The sequence below is a fragment of the Lutra lutra genome, chromosome 9 (assembly GCF_902655055.1).
Source record: "Lutra lutra chromosome 9, mLutLut1.2, whole genome shotgun sequence".
Taxonomy (NCBI): Eukaryota; Metazoa; Chordata; class Mammalia; order Carnivora; family Mustelidae; genus Lutra; species Lutra lutra.
In genome coordinates, this window is record NC_062286.1 from 46230737 (window position 1) to 46245310 (window position 14574).

Here is a 14574-nt window from a genome sequence, read left to right on the forward strand (position 1 = left end):
CGGGGCTCAATCCCAGAACCCTGGGATCATGACCTGAGCCAAAGGCAGACGTTTTACGACTGAGCCTCCCAAGCACCCTGAAATCTTGCCATTTTCTTTGATGTGGATGGAAGTAGAGGGAATTATGCTAAGGGAAATAAGTCAGTCAGAGAAAGACAAATATCATATGGTTTCACTCATGTGGAATTTAAGAAACAAAATGGGTGAATACGAGGGAAGGGAAGGAAAAATAAAATAAGATGAAATCAGAGAGGGAGACAAACCACCAAAGACTCTTAACTATAGAAAACAAACTGAGGGTTGCTGCAGGGAAGGGGGGTAGGGAGATGGGGTAGCTGGGGGATGGGCATTAAGGAGGGCACGTGATATAATGAACAGTGGGTGTTATATGTCACTGATGAATCACTAAACTCTACTTCTGAAACTAATAACATGCTATGTTAATAAATTGATTTTAAATTAAAATATTAAGGGGGATAAGTTTTCAGTAAAAGGAAAATAGATTACTATTTATTATCATTATTTACTATAGGAGAAAAGAGCATTTTTATCAACTATGTCAGGACTGCCCAGAAGGCACTAAATTATGGAGGGTTTAGTGGGATAGAACAGACATAGAGAAAGGAGAGATAAAAACTACCTGCCTACCTCTATTTTAGATTTTTAGATGGAAGTTTGTAAGAGTTCACACAAACTGGTTATGAATAAAGACCATGAATTTAGCAAAATATCCTCTGTGATCAGTATGAACGTAAGCTGGCCCTAGGTGCAGGAGACAATACTGACTGCCTTATCAAATGCTATTATTTTTAAATCCTCCTAAAAACAAACAAAAAACCCCAAAAAACCCTGATTTTATATGAAAAGCAATTAAGTCCAGTCCCAGGAGAGGAATCCCAAATGGTCAAAGGCAATTACAGCAATTTCAAACACTTTTCTAGTGGTTGGTTTAAGAACAGAACTGTTTTAATGAAGAGCGTGACAACTTCTAATGCCCTACTTGTAAGCACTGGAGTCAGAACCTAAGTAATTCGTTGTGTTTTTTTGTTTTTTGTTTTGTTTGTTTGCTTGTTTGCGGTATTTTATAAAGGTCATGGTCCAAGGTGGATTACAAATTAAAGAAAAAAACCTGATCATTCATTGCGAATGATTTCAGAAGTGCTGTTGTAAAAACAGCAGACACCACTAAGTCCGTTTGTGTCACAAATAAGAGTAATGTGCAATAGAGTGTGTGGGAGGGCGGTGTCTTTTCTGTACACAACACAGATGTAAATGAACAGAGACTATGTACTGATCACAAATACACCACTGGGATATACATTTAAGTGTTTTCCTGGGGGAATGGATAACATAGGACAGGGGCAAGTCCCAGAATTCCTCCCGCACCTGGTTCTTCTTCAGAGTCTAGCTATGAGATAGGAGCACAAAAGCACATGAAATGGAATAAAGTATTTATTATTGCATTCTCAGATCCCAGGCCATGTAATACACCAAAAGAACATGAAGATAAATGAGCAGGGAGGAAGACAGTTCAGAATGAAGTGGTCAGGTTTGAGATTATTCCCTCCCAGGCTGGGTCTTCACACTTGGTCTCAAGTCCATGATGAGCTGCATGCAAAACCCAGGTTCCCGACGTCTCCCCAGACCTAGTCCTTGAACTTGCAGATATAGGGTAGCCTTGTAGTGCAGCTGTAATCTTTCCATCTCAGATATCCTAGAGAGAAAAAGGAGCTCAGGTAGATGTAGCTGGTGGAGCTCTTGAACCCAAGGGAGAGGCATCCCAGATTCTGGCCTAGGATCCAAAGCCTCTCTCTCATTCTCCCCAGTATCCACCAGAGGAAGGAGACTCAAAGAAAGGAGAGATGAAAAGGGATGCGGGAAGACAAACCAATACTACATTTCTTGCTCAGGAGGATCCTCTGAAGGTCATGCCGAGAAATGGGGAAAAAGAGGATGGAAAATTCTGGGCAGGAAGTAGCTCCTCTGTTACATACCTGTGTTACTTGACACACTCCCACAATAGCCAGGGTTTGCAATAGTGGAGGGGTCTCTCTCCCAGGCAAGGTAATTCAGCAGATCACCACTACTCCACTCCCATCCAGCTGCATTGGGCTCATAGCCCTATAGAAGATAGAGTGTGGTGAGGGTGAATGGCCATCAGAGTTCTCCTGGCATGAACCCCTCCCCAGCATCACCAAATTTGCTCTCTCATCTAGATGCTGCCCTGGAGCCAGAGCTCTCCTCTGGGAAACTCTTCCTAACTCTCTGCTCTTATTGGCAGATTCCCAAACCAGTAATGACAAAGACCTACAGAACCACCCAGAGTAACACATTCCTGACTGAATAGCAATTAGTGGTGCATTTGTAGTTACTCACTCCCTCAAACCCAAAGACAGTGTCTGTTCTATAGAACAAAAAATGGATCCTATCTTCATATAGGATTCCCTCAACACAATATGTGCAGCCTCTGTGAAGTTCAGTAAACTGAAGTATAAGGCCTCACGTGCAAATTGTGTACAAGTGTGACGGGAGGCAGATCAACTTCAGCTGGAGACAAGGGATTTGCACAGAACTCAGCCGTTGACTTGATGCAAAGCCCTCCCTTTCCCCCTCATGATCTCTGAGCTCCAGGGCTCTTTAGGGACAGGTACACGGGACAGGGAGTGGGCCTGGGGGGTAATAGCAGCCTGAGAGTTACGAAGAGAAGATGAGTTCATACCTCTGTGGGGTCATGGAGCCCAATCCAGATATTTGAGTAGGTGTTCGCACTGTTCTTGATCAGGGAGGCCACAAAGGATGCCTCAGCCCCACTGAGCACAGACACAAGGTGTCCCGAGGGCCTCTTCTGGCAGGCCACCTGTGTGGGGAAGGGAGAGACTCAGAGGGAGGCTGAGACATCACTGGGTGGAGGGCAGAGCAGAGACAGGGGAGAAGGGCATATATGCAAAAGATGTGTGTGCTCAAGCTTGTGCTCAGGAAATTCTGGAAAATGGAACTGAACCCCTCCACCCATGTCTTTAATGTACTTTCCCTTAAAACCCCTAACTGAAAATCCAAGTACTCACATCAGCATCCACCCAGGATTTTGGTGTCATAAAGAAGGCATAGCAGTGGGAGGCATAAACCTTGGAGCCTTTGGGACAGCTGATCCGTGGAGCGGGCACATCATTCTGGGAGTCTTCACCTAGGGTGGACAAAACAAAAGAGAAGTTAGAAGTAAATAGGAAAGTGGGGACCAGGGTAGGGAGGTGACCCAGGGGAATACGTATGAGGCCAGTGCTTGGGGAAGTGATGCCAAAGTCCTGACTGCCTCTCTCCATTGCCAACACTCTCAGGATTTCTGGATCTTGAACTGACCCCACTAAATGAGGAATCTTCTTTTCTTTCATCCTTCTCCTTCTAAGTCCAACCTTCCTCTACTCTAGGTTGACCATTCTTGCATTGGGTCCTCATTCTCCTTCCCTGTATCTCATTACTGACCCTTCACACTTTTCCGCTTTCACTTATCAACATAACTGAGAGTGCTGGGGCAAAATGGAAGTGACCTCCTTACAGTGCTAGAGGACCACTGGGATGCCTGCCACCCCTGGTTACCCCGAAGGAAGGAGTGATGACAGACAAATTCTAGGCAGTTTCTTTGTGTGGGGATGTATGTCACCACTACCACGGGAGCCTTCCTCTTCTTCTTGGCCCTCAGCATTCACACGGCTTCCATCCTAGAAACAGTGAGAGCTCACCTTGGACCTGAGCCAGGAACATGAGGCAGGAAAGCAGCATCCAGGACATGCTGCGGAGGGCTGTGGGAGGCAGCATCATGTCTGGGATCTGAGGAAGCAATCAGAGATCACTAAGGAAAGCATGATTGGAGAGAGGGCATGCAGAGATGTCCCTCCTCTCCCTTGTCTTTCCATAGTTTAATCCCCTAGGAATAAATTGATCCCAGTGACATCTGTCCCCTTGTATAGCTCTGGAAAGAACTGGAAAGTCTGTACGCTCCCCTACCCCATGAGAACTGCCAAGCCTGCCTGTGCTAAGATCAGAGCTCCTCTGTGTGACAGCAATCCTCCTGTACCTTCCCCCAAATATGTACAGTAGAATTCTTGCCATGAGGTCTCATCTTCTCTCACCTTCTACTCACCTGTCTTGCAGGGATTTGCAATGGTTTGTCAGGTCAGAGAAGACTGGGCTTTTATAAGCAAATTTGAAGGAGGGGTGCTGGAATGAATAATAGGAATGTGGGGCCTGAACAGGGGTCATGGGGAAGTGCTTGGCATGGATTAGAGGAGATTCCCACCATGGGGGGGTGGGAACTTCCCATCAAAGGCTGGGAATTGCCACAGATGTTGCCTCTTCCTGGTAGCAGGCCAGCCCTTTCCCCAGGGACAGGTGAAGTTTGAACTTTCTCTACCCTTTGCCAGATACTGTGTTCTAAAAAACTTCAGGTAAGAAAGGCAGCTCTATGGCAGAAATGCTCATGTATGTAATTTTAAAAAAATATTGATAGTTGAGGAAAATGTCAAAAGTGTATTTCTGAGCAATCTGTCAAGAACTCACCCCTATAAGCATATATATGAATTTCTTTAAACGTTGCCTTATATGAGTAAATAAAGACAAATTAATAAATAAAAATTAGTGGGCACAGAAATTTCAAGTCCTGGGAGGGCAAAGTCATAGTTGAAGGAAAAGAAAGAACTGAAACAACATGTAGGAACAATGGTTCAGAGCTGCTGCTTCAATATTGTAGCACGATGTGAAGGAAGCATGGAATGATCGTGTATGTCAAAAGGCAAGCCTGGAGCCAGAGTTAAGATGGTGATGTAGTAGGGGGACCCTATGGTGGCCTTGTTCCTGGAACACAGCTAGATAAATGTCACGTCATTCTGAACACCCAGGGAACCAGTCTGAGGACTGAGGGAACAAATTGCACAACTAGCAGGAGAAAAGAGGCCACACTGTGGAATGCAGATGTGGATCCATGGTCTGGAGGAGAAAAGAATCACTGATACACAGACAGGAGGGAGCCCTGAGCAGGGAGAGAAGACAGAAAGAGAGAGAGGGAAAGAGAGAGCAGGGTGCAAGGCATTGCACAAGAAAAACTGACAGGGAAAATGAAAGAGGCTAATAATTGCAAGTTTTTACAAGCAGCCAAGCTCCAAGTCTGAAGTTTTAGAAGTCCGCACCATTGCTGGGTGGAGCCTGGTAGGTATGGAGGTGCTCTGGGGAGAGGAGGGTAGAGGCCCAGGAGTGGACATCATGGTCTGAGGATTCCCCTGGGTTGTACCGGGTAAGACAGTACCCCTTCTTGGAGTGCATTTGGGAGAGATGGCACTGTCTTTCTAGGGACAAAAGAGCCCACAGGCATCACTGAGCTGCTCCGTTCATTAGCATATGAGCAGAAACACCTGCTGAGGGCATCTAACCTGGACACTGTCTTTTTTCCATGTTTTACCATAAACTCCAAGTCCCTGTGGGTTTGTGCAACCCCCTTCTGGGACAAGCCAGCACTGATCACAATGTGCAGAGACTCTCCCTCAGAGGATCAGAGCAGGTCTATGCCCTTCCCAGGTCCCTAAAATTTGAAGTTTTGAAACCCAGACAGTGTGCTAGAGACAAAACAAAGAAACATTGTGCCACTGGGTCAGCAGATGGCTCAGACACAGGGTGAAGATGGGATCTGAAAGAAGCCTGGGACAAATGAGGGGACATTATTCTCTCTTCTGTGAGGGATTCCTTAAGAGCAGCAGGCGTGAATGCCCCTCTCCAGGGAAGAGAGACATAGTGTAGCAGAATGGACAATAAAAAAGACAAAACACCATCACCTATCTATATGCTGCCTATAAGGGACTGATTTTAGATATAGAGGCATATGCAGGTGGAAAGTGAGGGGATGGAGAACCATTCATCATGCTAAAAGAAAGCCAGAGTAAATCAAAGATTGTAACAAGAGATGAAGAAGGGCACTGTTTAATAATAATAAAGATCTCTATCCAACAAGAAGATTGAACAATTGTAAATATTTAGGCCTCCAAGTTGGGCACCCAAATTTATAAATCAATTGATAACATAGATATTTACCCAAAAGATACAAAAATAGATATCTGAAGAGCATGTACGTCCCGATGTTTATAGCAGCATTATCAACAATAGCCAAAATATGGAAAGAACCCAGATGTCCATTCTCTCTGTCTCACACTCACACACACACACCATGAAGTATTACGCAGCCATCAAAAAAGAATGAAATCCTGCCATTTGCAATAACATGGATGGAACTAGAGGGTGCTATGCTAGGTGAAATAAGTCAGAGAAAGACAAATGCCATGTGATTTCATGTGGAATTTAAGAAACAAAACAGATGAACATCAGGGAGGGAGGGAAAAAAGATAAAAACAGAGAGGGAGGCAAACCATAAGACACTCTTTGCCAATCAAACTGAGGGTTGCTGGAGGGGAAGTGGGTGGAGGGATGGGGTAACTAGATGATAAGTGTTAAGGAGGGCACTTGAGTAATGACCACTGGTTATTATATGGAACTGATGAATCATTAAATTCTTCCCTTGAAACAAATGATACACTGTATGCGAACAATTTGAATTTAAATAAATTAATTAAAATGGAAAATTTAATTTAATTCAATCCAATTCATTAATTAATATATTTATAATTTATAAATTAATTATAATGCATAACAATTGACATTAACATATTAATATTAATTAATACTTTATTAATTTAATTTATTGATTTAATTAATAAATTAAAATGGAAAAATGTATAATCACCTTCCAAATTAACAGAAAAGAAAGTCTGATTTCCCAAAATTTTGGTGAGGATTTGAAGCAATGAGGGCTCTGCCTTTTGGCTGGTAGTAGTGTAAATTGATACAACTTCTTGGGATAACTGGGATTACCTTATATTCTGATACAGTCAATCATCCCACTCGTAGGATATACAGCTTACATATGTATCCAAATGGCATATACAGGAATGTTCATAGCATCCTTATTTACAATGGCAAAAAACTAAAAACAAGCCAAATGTCCATTCACAGAGAGTTGGATAAATATTTTTGGTTTGAATAAGAAAGATAATACATTACAGCAGGAAAACGAGGGAATCGTAGTTAAAAGCATCAGTATGGCTAATCTCAAAGATATTACAATTCGGGAAAAGATTAAAATAAAGAAGATAATATAATGTGCAACTTTATTTAAAGATCAAAATAAAATAAGTGAACAATATATCATTTAGGTATATGTATATACATAATAAAATTATGTTAAAGGAGGGAAGTGATAAATTCAGAATTCCAAATAGTTACATCTGAATGAAGGGAGAAGAAAATTATTGGACTATGGATAAAGAACAATTCAAATATACTAGTAGTCATATATTTTTAAACAATAATTATATATATTTTAAATTTGTAGTTATATATTTATATGTTATTTTAAATGTACTTGAACTTTTAAAACTATTCTTTTAATCATATATGTTATATACATTGCTTACTACATATAAACTATATGATACTAGAAATTAAAGAAAAATTACTTAATTTCCATTGAATTAAGTAATGTGGGAAGACTAGAAATAATTTCAAATTACTTAAACTTGTTGGACTTAGCTCATAGAAATCAACCTAAAAGAACTGCTGAACTTCAGATAAGGGTTCACAAAGACACTGGCCAGGCTACAGTCATCTGAGGCTTCACTAGGGTTGAGATATCCACTTCCAAGATAACTCATTAACATGCTACATTTGTGCTGGCCACCGGCAGGAGAGTTCAGTTACTCACCACTTGGGTTTTTCCACAGGGCTTTTGGAGGATCTTTACAACATGTCAATTGGCTTCCTCCAACATGAGCAACCCTAGGACGAGCAAAGCCAAAAGCTTTAATGTCATTCAAAACAACATCAGACATTGCACATGGTTATTTCTGCAAAATTTTATTGGTTCAATGGGTCACCCCTCTCCAGTAAAGGTATGGAATTACCCAAGGGTGTAATTACCAGGAAGCAGGGATCATCAGGTGCTACATTAATAGCCTGTTACCAGAATTGGAATCTGATACTTTATCAGTCACAGGTCTAAAGTCATGTGTAAGGGGCCTGGTACTTTTTTTTTTTTCCCCTAGGAGACTCTTCTGAATCTATGTAACACAAAAATTTGTACATGAGGGGAGGAATTTCACTCAGTTCCATCCAGCAACCCTCAAATTCCAACTAAATGTGGGTGTGTGGTGAGACCAGGGTATAGAATGTTTAACTCCCACCATCAAAGACTCTGATCTTAGGGCCCTACCTGATCAACATGTTCAGTTATAAATGGAATTTATCATCATTCTTCTGTTTAAAATCTTTAAATTATTTCTTCCTCACCTACTCTTGTGATTATCTCTTGCTATATAGCAACTATCCCAAAGTTAGTGGCTTACACAACAACTTACATTTTTTCCTATGATTCTTTGAGTGGATTTACTTATGCAGCTCTCCCTTGGACTTTCTCATGCAGATAATGACTGGAGCTGGAGTCATAAGAAGAATAATATGGACTGGACTTCAAATGTGATGACATACATGGGTGATAGTCAGATGCTGACTGTTGGCTGAGAGCTCAGTTGGGGCTATTAGCTAGAGTATCAACACAGGGTCTTTCTGTGTAGCTTGAACTTCTTACAGCATGGAGATGTTGGGATAGTAGTACTTCTTTCATTGTTGGTAAGCACTTCCACAGTGCAAAGCAGAAGATGCCAGCCTCTTAGACTAGGTTGAGGAGTGGCATTATGCCATGTCTACCATACTCTATGGTCAAGTATGAATTTGTACTCCCCAGCACCTAGAACATCAAACGTACAGTAATGTTTATTGAATAAGTCAATCTATTAATTCATAATGATTTTGATAATTATAGCAACTGTATTTAATTTCATAATGCTTCACATGTTTAGAATACTTTATTTCTTCCATTAACATATTATTTTGAGTAAATGTCTTTATCTTACCCTCCTTGGATCTGTGTTTCTGAGTTTTCCGATGAGGATGTTGGACAAAGAGTTCTCTGAAGGACATTCTACAATTCTCCTGTTGTTGGCTGGAATACTAGGAGTGTGAGTCAAGAGACACTATGGAAAACAGAGTTATTGTTCCCATATTAAAATCTCAGATAATCCTTGGAAAGGCCATCTTGATATCTTACTCTATCAGAGGGATCATTTGTGAGCAAGATTTGTGAGAAATACACTAACATGAAAACAGTCTGGAAATGGAGCTGTCACAGAATTTTCATTCTATTGTTTCATATTGGTTCTTAGAAACAACCTGTTTCCAAAATGAAAATATATGTCCACTGAGCTGTCCTTGTATATTTGCATTAGCAGAATATATTTAAAGAATTATCACATAGTATTTTAAATTAAATAATTTTATCCAAATTGTAATAATTTGTTAAGTTCTGTGAACTCAGAATCTATGGAGAAGTAAGAAAACTGTTTAAAGTACTTAACATTGCTACTGACATATATGCGAAAATTTGTGAGGGGATAATCTGATCACTAGAAGGACACATTCTTTCATGAAATCTTTCAAAACTAGTAAATGTTGATGGTGTTGTCTGTTTCTAGTTCCTCCTTGTGGGTAATTTGAGTCCAATAAGAAGAATAATTCTATACATTAGGACACTGGGATTTGGGCTACAACAAAAAGCAGAATGGGGACCACAGATCAATGAAGAAATATGTTCGATGGAAGAGAGTGTTCTGAAGTTGTATTTTTGAGACAAGTTTACTAAAAGTAAATAAAAAAGAAAGATCAAAAGTAGAAGGAAAACATAATCGGAAATCCCTCAACATATCTGATTTTATGAGTTAGCTAGAATTAAGAACATGGACTAAAGAAAAATTTTGCTCCTTGTGCCTCATGTTTGGTCTGAAGTGAGAACAATGAGGAGCAAAGGAAATTTCATAGAAAATACTACTCAAAACACAGTGCTTGACATCCAAGGCTTTCTTTTTTTCACACTTCTCCTTTTTATGTTTCATAGATCCATCTCAGTTGCTTAGGGGAGAATAAAAGCATGAATAAGATTCCACTGCAATCAAAGGGAAGACCAAGAGGGCAGTAGCAATATGGAGACACCAACTGGAGGATTAGATAGAGACGGAGTTCTAGGTAAGGAAGGTAAAATAACCAGACACCCCAAACTAAGTTGTAGGCAGAAGAGGAATGGCATGTCTCAAAGTTGGGATTGATCTAAGACAACTGACAATGTCAGAGAAAGAAACACTCCTGAAACAAATTCAGGTGGGCAATGCTCTCAGGATGTGGTGAGAAGTGCCGGTCCCACCCCTCAGGCAGTGCTTGGAATTAGGTGACTCACCTAGGGTAGGGAAGCTGGGTGTGTGGAGTAGGGGAAAGCATAAGGTTGGGACTCCCAGTAGGATTCCCACAAGGGGTGGAAATTATCTGAGAGAGTACAGATGCTTTAAGGTTGTGGTACTCTTTCTTACTCATGATGTTTCTTTGGGCCTCTGATACTGATTCCCATATACATTTCCAGACCAGATAGTGGGCTAGTAGAAGGGAAAATCAGGGAAAGCATAGTGATTAAGGGTTTGAGCTCCCAGATAAGATAGACACATCTCATGGGGGTTTTTATGGGAATTAAAATAATGCATTGATAGCCTTAAGCTGATACCTAACACATACAATCATGTAATCAATGGCACCTAACAATATTATCTTCAGTGTCTGGTAGTGCCATAATAGATGTTCAATAATTTTCAGTGGAATGGCATAAACATATAACTATGGTCTACAGATGGAGGTTTCAGAGAAGTGACTCCTCTGAATCATTTCCACAGCTTATCTATTAGTTGCAAACATTTTGACCTATTCTTTAACCTTTAACAATACTCCTTTGAGGACATCAAGTGAGCAATGCTTGCCCAGCCTTCTTCATTCTCTATCTATCCTTAAATGCAATGAAACAATATTTATTTTTAAAAATTATTCAAATGTTACTAATCTAGGAAAGAACTTTACTCAAAAATTCAGTGTTATCAGAGAACTGACAGACTAATTTGTGCAGGCACTCATCTATTTTTAACTACAATTTATTCAGCATTAATTTGTGCCTGGCATGGTGCTAAGATCTCTACATAAATTATCATATGTAATATTCAGATTGTCATTGTGAAACAGCTATGCTTTCCCTCATTTTTTACAAAAGAAAAAGCTTTGGAGAAGGTGAATAATTTGGTTATAGTTTCACAAAAGTAACCAAATAGGAATTAAAACTCAAACACCAAAGCTGTGCTTTTAATCACTGTTACCCACTTCTTTCAGAGGGAAAAGCTGTTGTTTTTCTATAAAAAAGAAATAGAACATTGGCCTTTGTGCAAGGCTATTAACTTCTGTACCATGAGAGAATAATATTTTTTTTTCTAAAATGTTCAATTTACCATTGGGATGGACCTGACAGTTAGAAGACCAGAAAATCAGACATGGAGGAGATTGAATACACCAGGGAAATTCTGTGACTAACAGCCATGTGTGATTACTTGCTAAGCTACATTAACCTAATGGACACTAAGAAAAAGAATGTGTTCAGGGGAGTTATCAAGATTGTCTTTACTTACTCAAAATACAAAACTATCAATCCTTATTTCTAGAAAAGGGCTGACATTGTTCCTGCTCACACTGTGAATCATTCAAATGCTGAGGATTCCAACTTTCTTTATGTAGACAATTGTCTAAATTGCCAACATCATCCACTATTTATTTTTATCCTCAAAACTACCCTGTATGTTAGGCAGGGCAGGTGTTAATTAACTCCACTTTACAATGAAGAAATTCAGGAACAGAGAGGTAGCCTGACTTAATCTATATGACACAGCACATTAGTGACCAACTCAGGATGAGAACAAATTCTGCTCCTGAGTTCACTTTTCTTGACCCTAGACCCTACACTAGTTTAATTAAAATTCTTCAGGTATTCATTGGCAATGAGTTAAGTTCCAAAAAAGAGCCAATTAGTTGCTCTCTGACATGATAGGTTTTTGAAAGGTTTCACCTCAGTTGATGGATTCATTAATTTTAGAACTTTTAATTTGCTTTCTGCTAATAGAATTTTCAGAAGGTGATTGGTTATAGTTACCTTTTCTAAGCCTCATGGAGAGTTTAAATGTCATTCTATACAAAGATATTTACTGCATGGAATACTAGTCTAATTAATTTTTTATTGCAACTAGGAATTGCTCTAAGTCATTCTTGCCTTAGTTGCACTGTGAGCCTTAATAATGTCACTGAGATTTATTGAGTAAGTAGAGGTGTTCACATGTGTGAATTTATGTACACATATATGCAAACATAGGTTGATTGGTTGTTTTACTTTGTGAAAATTAAGACATGTGTTTCAAGGTTTTTTCAGGTGGTATTTTTTCCCACAATTGTTCCAGCTTTAGGTAATACAAGAGCTTAATTGCAGTATATTCTGAGAAATCCTTCTGGATTGGGAAGGTATGATCATCAACATGCCTAAAGAGCACAGAGGAAACTCTTAAAGAGGACAGCCTTCAAATCCGGAACTGTAAATGCAAGGGATACATACAAACAAGTCCATTAGACACAGCTTTGTTCATTTGAGGCGATGGATTGAGGATAAATGCCAAACATTGAGAGCTGAAGTGGTTTAAGGCCTTAGGAATTTGTACTGAATTTGGAAGATCTGAGGCAATATAAGGAAATATTAGGAGTCTTAGGGAAAGGTGTCAGTTATAAACAATAGATTTTTCAAAACGGAATCATGCATCCTTGATGAATTGAGGTGCAAGTCATGAAATGAAGGCTGAAACCCAGGCAAACTGAACAGGCTAAAGGTATGAGTGACAGTAATTTGTCTCAAGGGCAATCTGAGGATTTACTCCAAGGTCAGCAGCTTCTAGGCTGGAAGCTGGAAGAGGAAATTTAAATTTCGTAAGATAGTGGGAAGATCTACGAAAACACTGGCTACCTTTGTTAGGACTCTGTGTCTGAAATGGATGGAAGCAGTGTGGAGAAAATGATGCTTTGAACAGCCATGTCTTCTCTGGTTTCAGGCACTTGACACAAGTTCTTCTTTCCTTATCAAACACTCATTTGCTCCTTCCTTCATACTTTCCCCAGCTTATTCCCAGGTAACATTTAGGTTCATCTTAAACATCACACTTCTTCAAGAAGATCTGTCCTGAAGTCCTGTCTAGATAAGGTTCTTCTGTAATATGTTCCCATAACATACTGACTATATGTACTTTATTGTAATTATTTACCTATTTTCCCCTCTGGGCCATGGGCTCGGTAATGGAAAAGACTACAACTTCTTGTTTACTGTTCTACCTCAGTCCTCAGCACTATTTCTGGTCTGAATCAGAGCCAACTGAGATTCATAAGTTAAGGGCTTTTCCCCAAGGTCATGTGACTATATTTGTTGGAACTGAGGCTAGAAACCTGGTTTCCTGACTTATAATCCATTGGTGTTTATTCTGCCATTGAAGACTGGTGTTGTAAATCCAGTACACTATTTGGCTTGTTTGGACAATCAGTGAATCTGGAATTACCCTCTCTGGTGTAAATTGTCCATTCTTGAGAAACGGTGCTCACATGACCCTTTCTAATCCAGAGGAATGATATGATCATGTAGTGAGACCAGTGATACAAAAAACTTTGGCAATACTATTATGTAACCATGGACAAACAGATGCATTAATATTATTCTTTTCAAAGTGCTTTACATCACTAGTTTCAACTTGGATTCTTATAAGGTCAGTTGGACTGAAATCCCACAAACTCATGTCCAACAAGTCATGACTCACTCAAACTCAGCAGCACAACTGAAATTGGCTTTTAATATCCTCAAAATAATTTTTCCTATATAAAATTCTAGTGGTGCTCACTGTGGTGAACATTTATATTTTTCTATTAAGCAAAGAGGTGGAAAGCTCTACTTGCTCTATTTTATTAAGAGGAAAGACCAGTAGGAACTCGAATCCTTCGATGTTTATTCTTTAGCCTCCTAGAGCTTAGTACATCTTTTGAGGAAAGCCAAGAATTTGACTTTGTAGCCCACCAGCTGCTCATAAATGCAAGCTCTCAACTCACAGGGGGTACACATGACTCAATAAAACTTTTTCCTCTGCCAAGGATATGACTCACAGTTCAGCACCACTAATGGGGACTAAAGGGTGGTCAGGGACATTGCTTTCAAATGGAGAAGGCAGCAGGAAAAGCTCCAAGTGTCTGAATTATTTAGCAGAACATGCTTACCTTGGTGTTTTGGCTTAAGCTCAAGACAAAAGCAGAGATCTTTGAACCAATGATTATAACCATTAATCACCCCTCTCCCTACTATTAGCGATGTCTCAAGATACCCTAAAATGGATTTTACTCCTTTCACAGGGCAATGGTTGGTGGCAAACTAAGTAGTTTTGTCCCTCAGGTTATACACTTCATATATTCTTTAGATAATGTGTTAAGCTTTGTTCTTTTACCTCATAAAATCGGAATGCAGCTAGCAAAGCAACCATGGAGCTCTTGTTT

General features: G+C 39.8%; 1 protein-coding gene across 3 annotated transcripts; it reads right to left on the reverse strand.

The window, feature by feature from the left end:
• Positions 1 to 1443: 1443 nt before the first annotated feature.
• Positions 1444 to 13490, reverse strand: LOC125110015 (lithostathine-like). Of its 3 annotated transcripts, none has more exons than XM_047747164.1 (6): positions 13486 to 13490; positions 3738 to 3825; positions 3066 to 3184; positions 2720 to 2857; positions 1995 to 2121; positions 1444 to 1714 (listed from the first exon to the last, which is right to left on the reverse strand). In XM_047747164.1, exons 2-6 carry the CDS (start codon positions 3814 to 3816, stop codon positions 1647 to 1649), a joined length of 531 nt encoding a protein of 176 aa, XP_047603120.1. In that variant the 5' UTR covers positions 3817 to 3825; positions 13486 to 13490; the 3' UTR covers positions 1444 to 1646. The 3 variants fall into 3 exon arrangements, with proteins under 3 accessions (XP_047603120.1, XP_047603119.1, XP_047603118.1); XM_047747163.1 differs by lacking the exon at positions 13486 to 13490 and adding an exon at positions 4139 to 4196; XM_047747162.1 differs by lacking the exon at positions 13486 to 13490 and adding an exon at positions 4003 to 4110.
• Positions 13491 to 14574: the final 1084 nt, after the last annotated feature.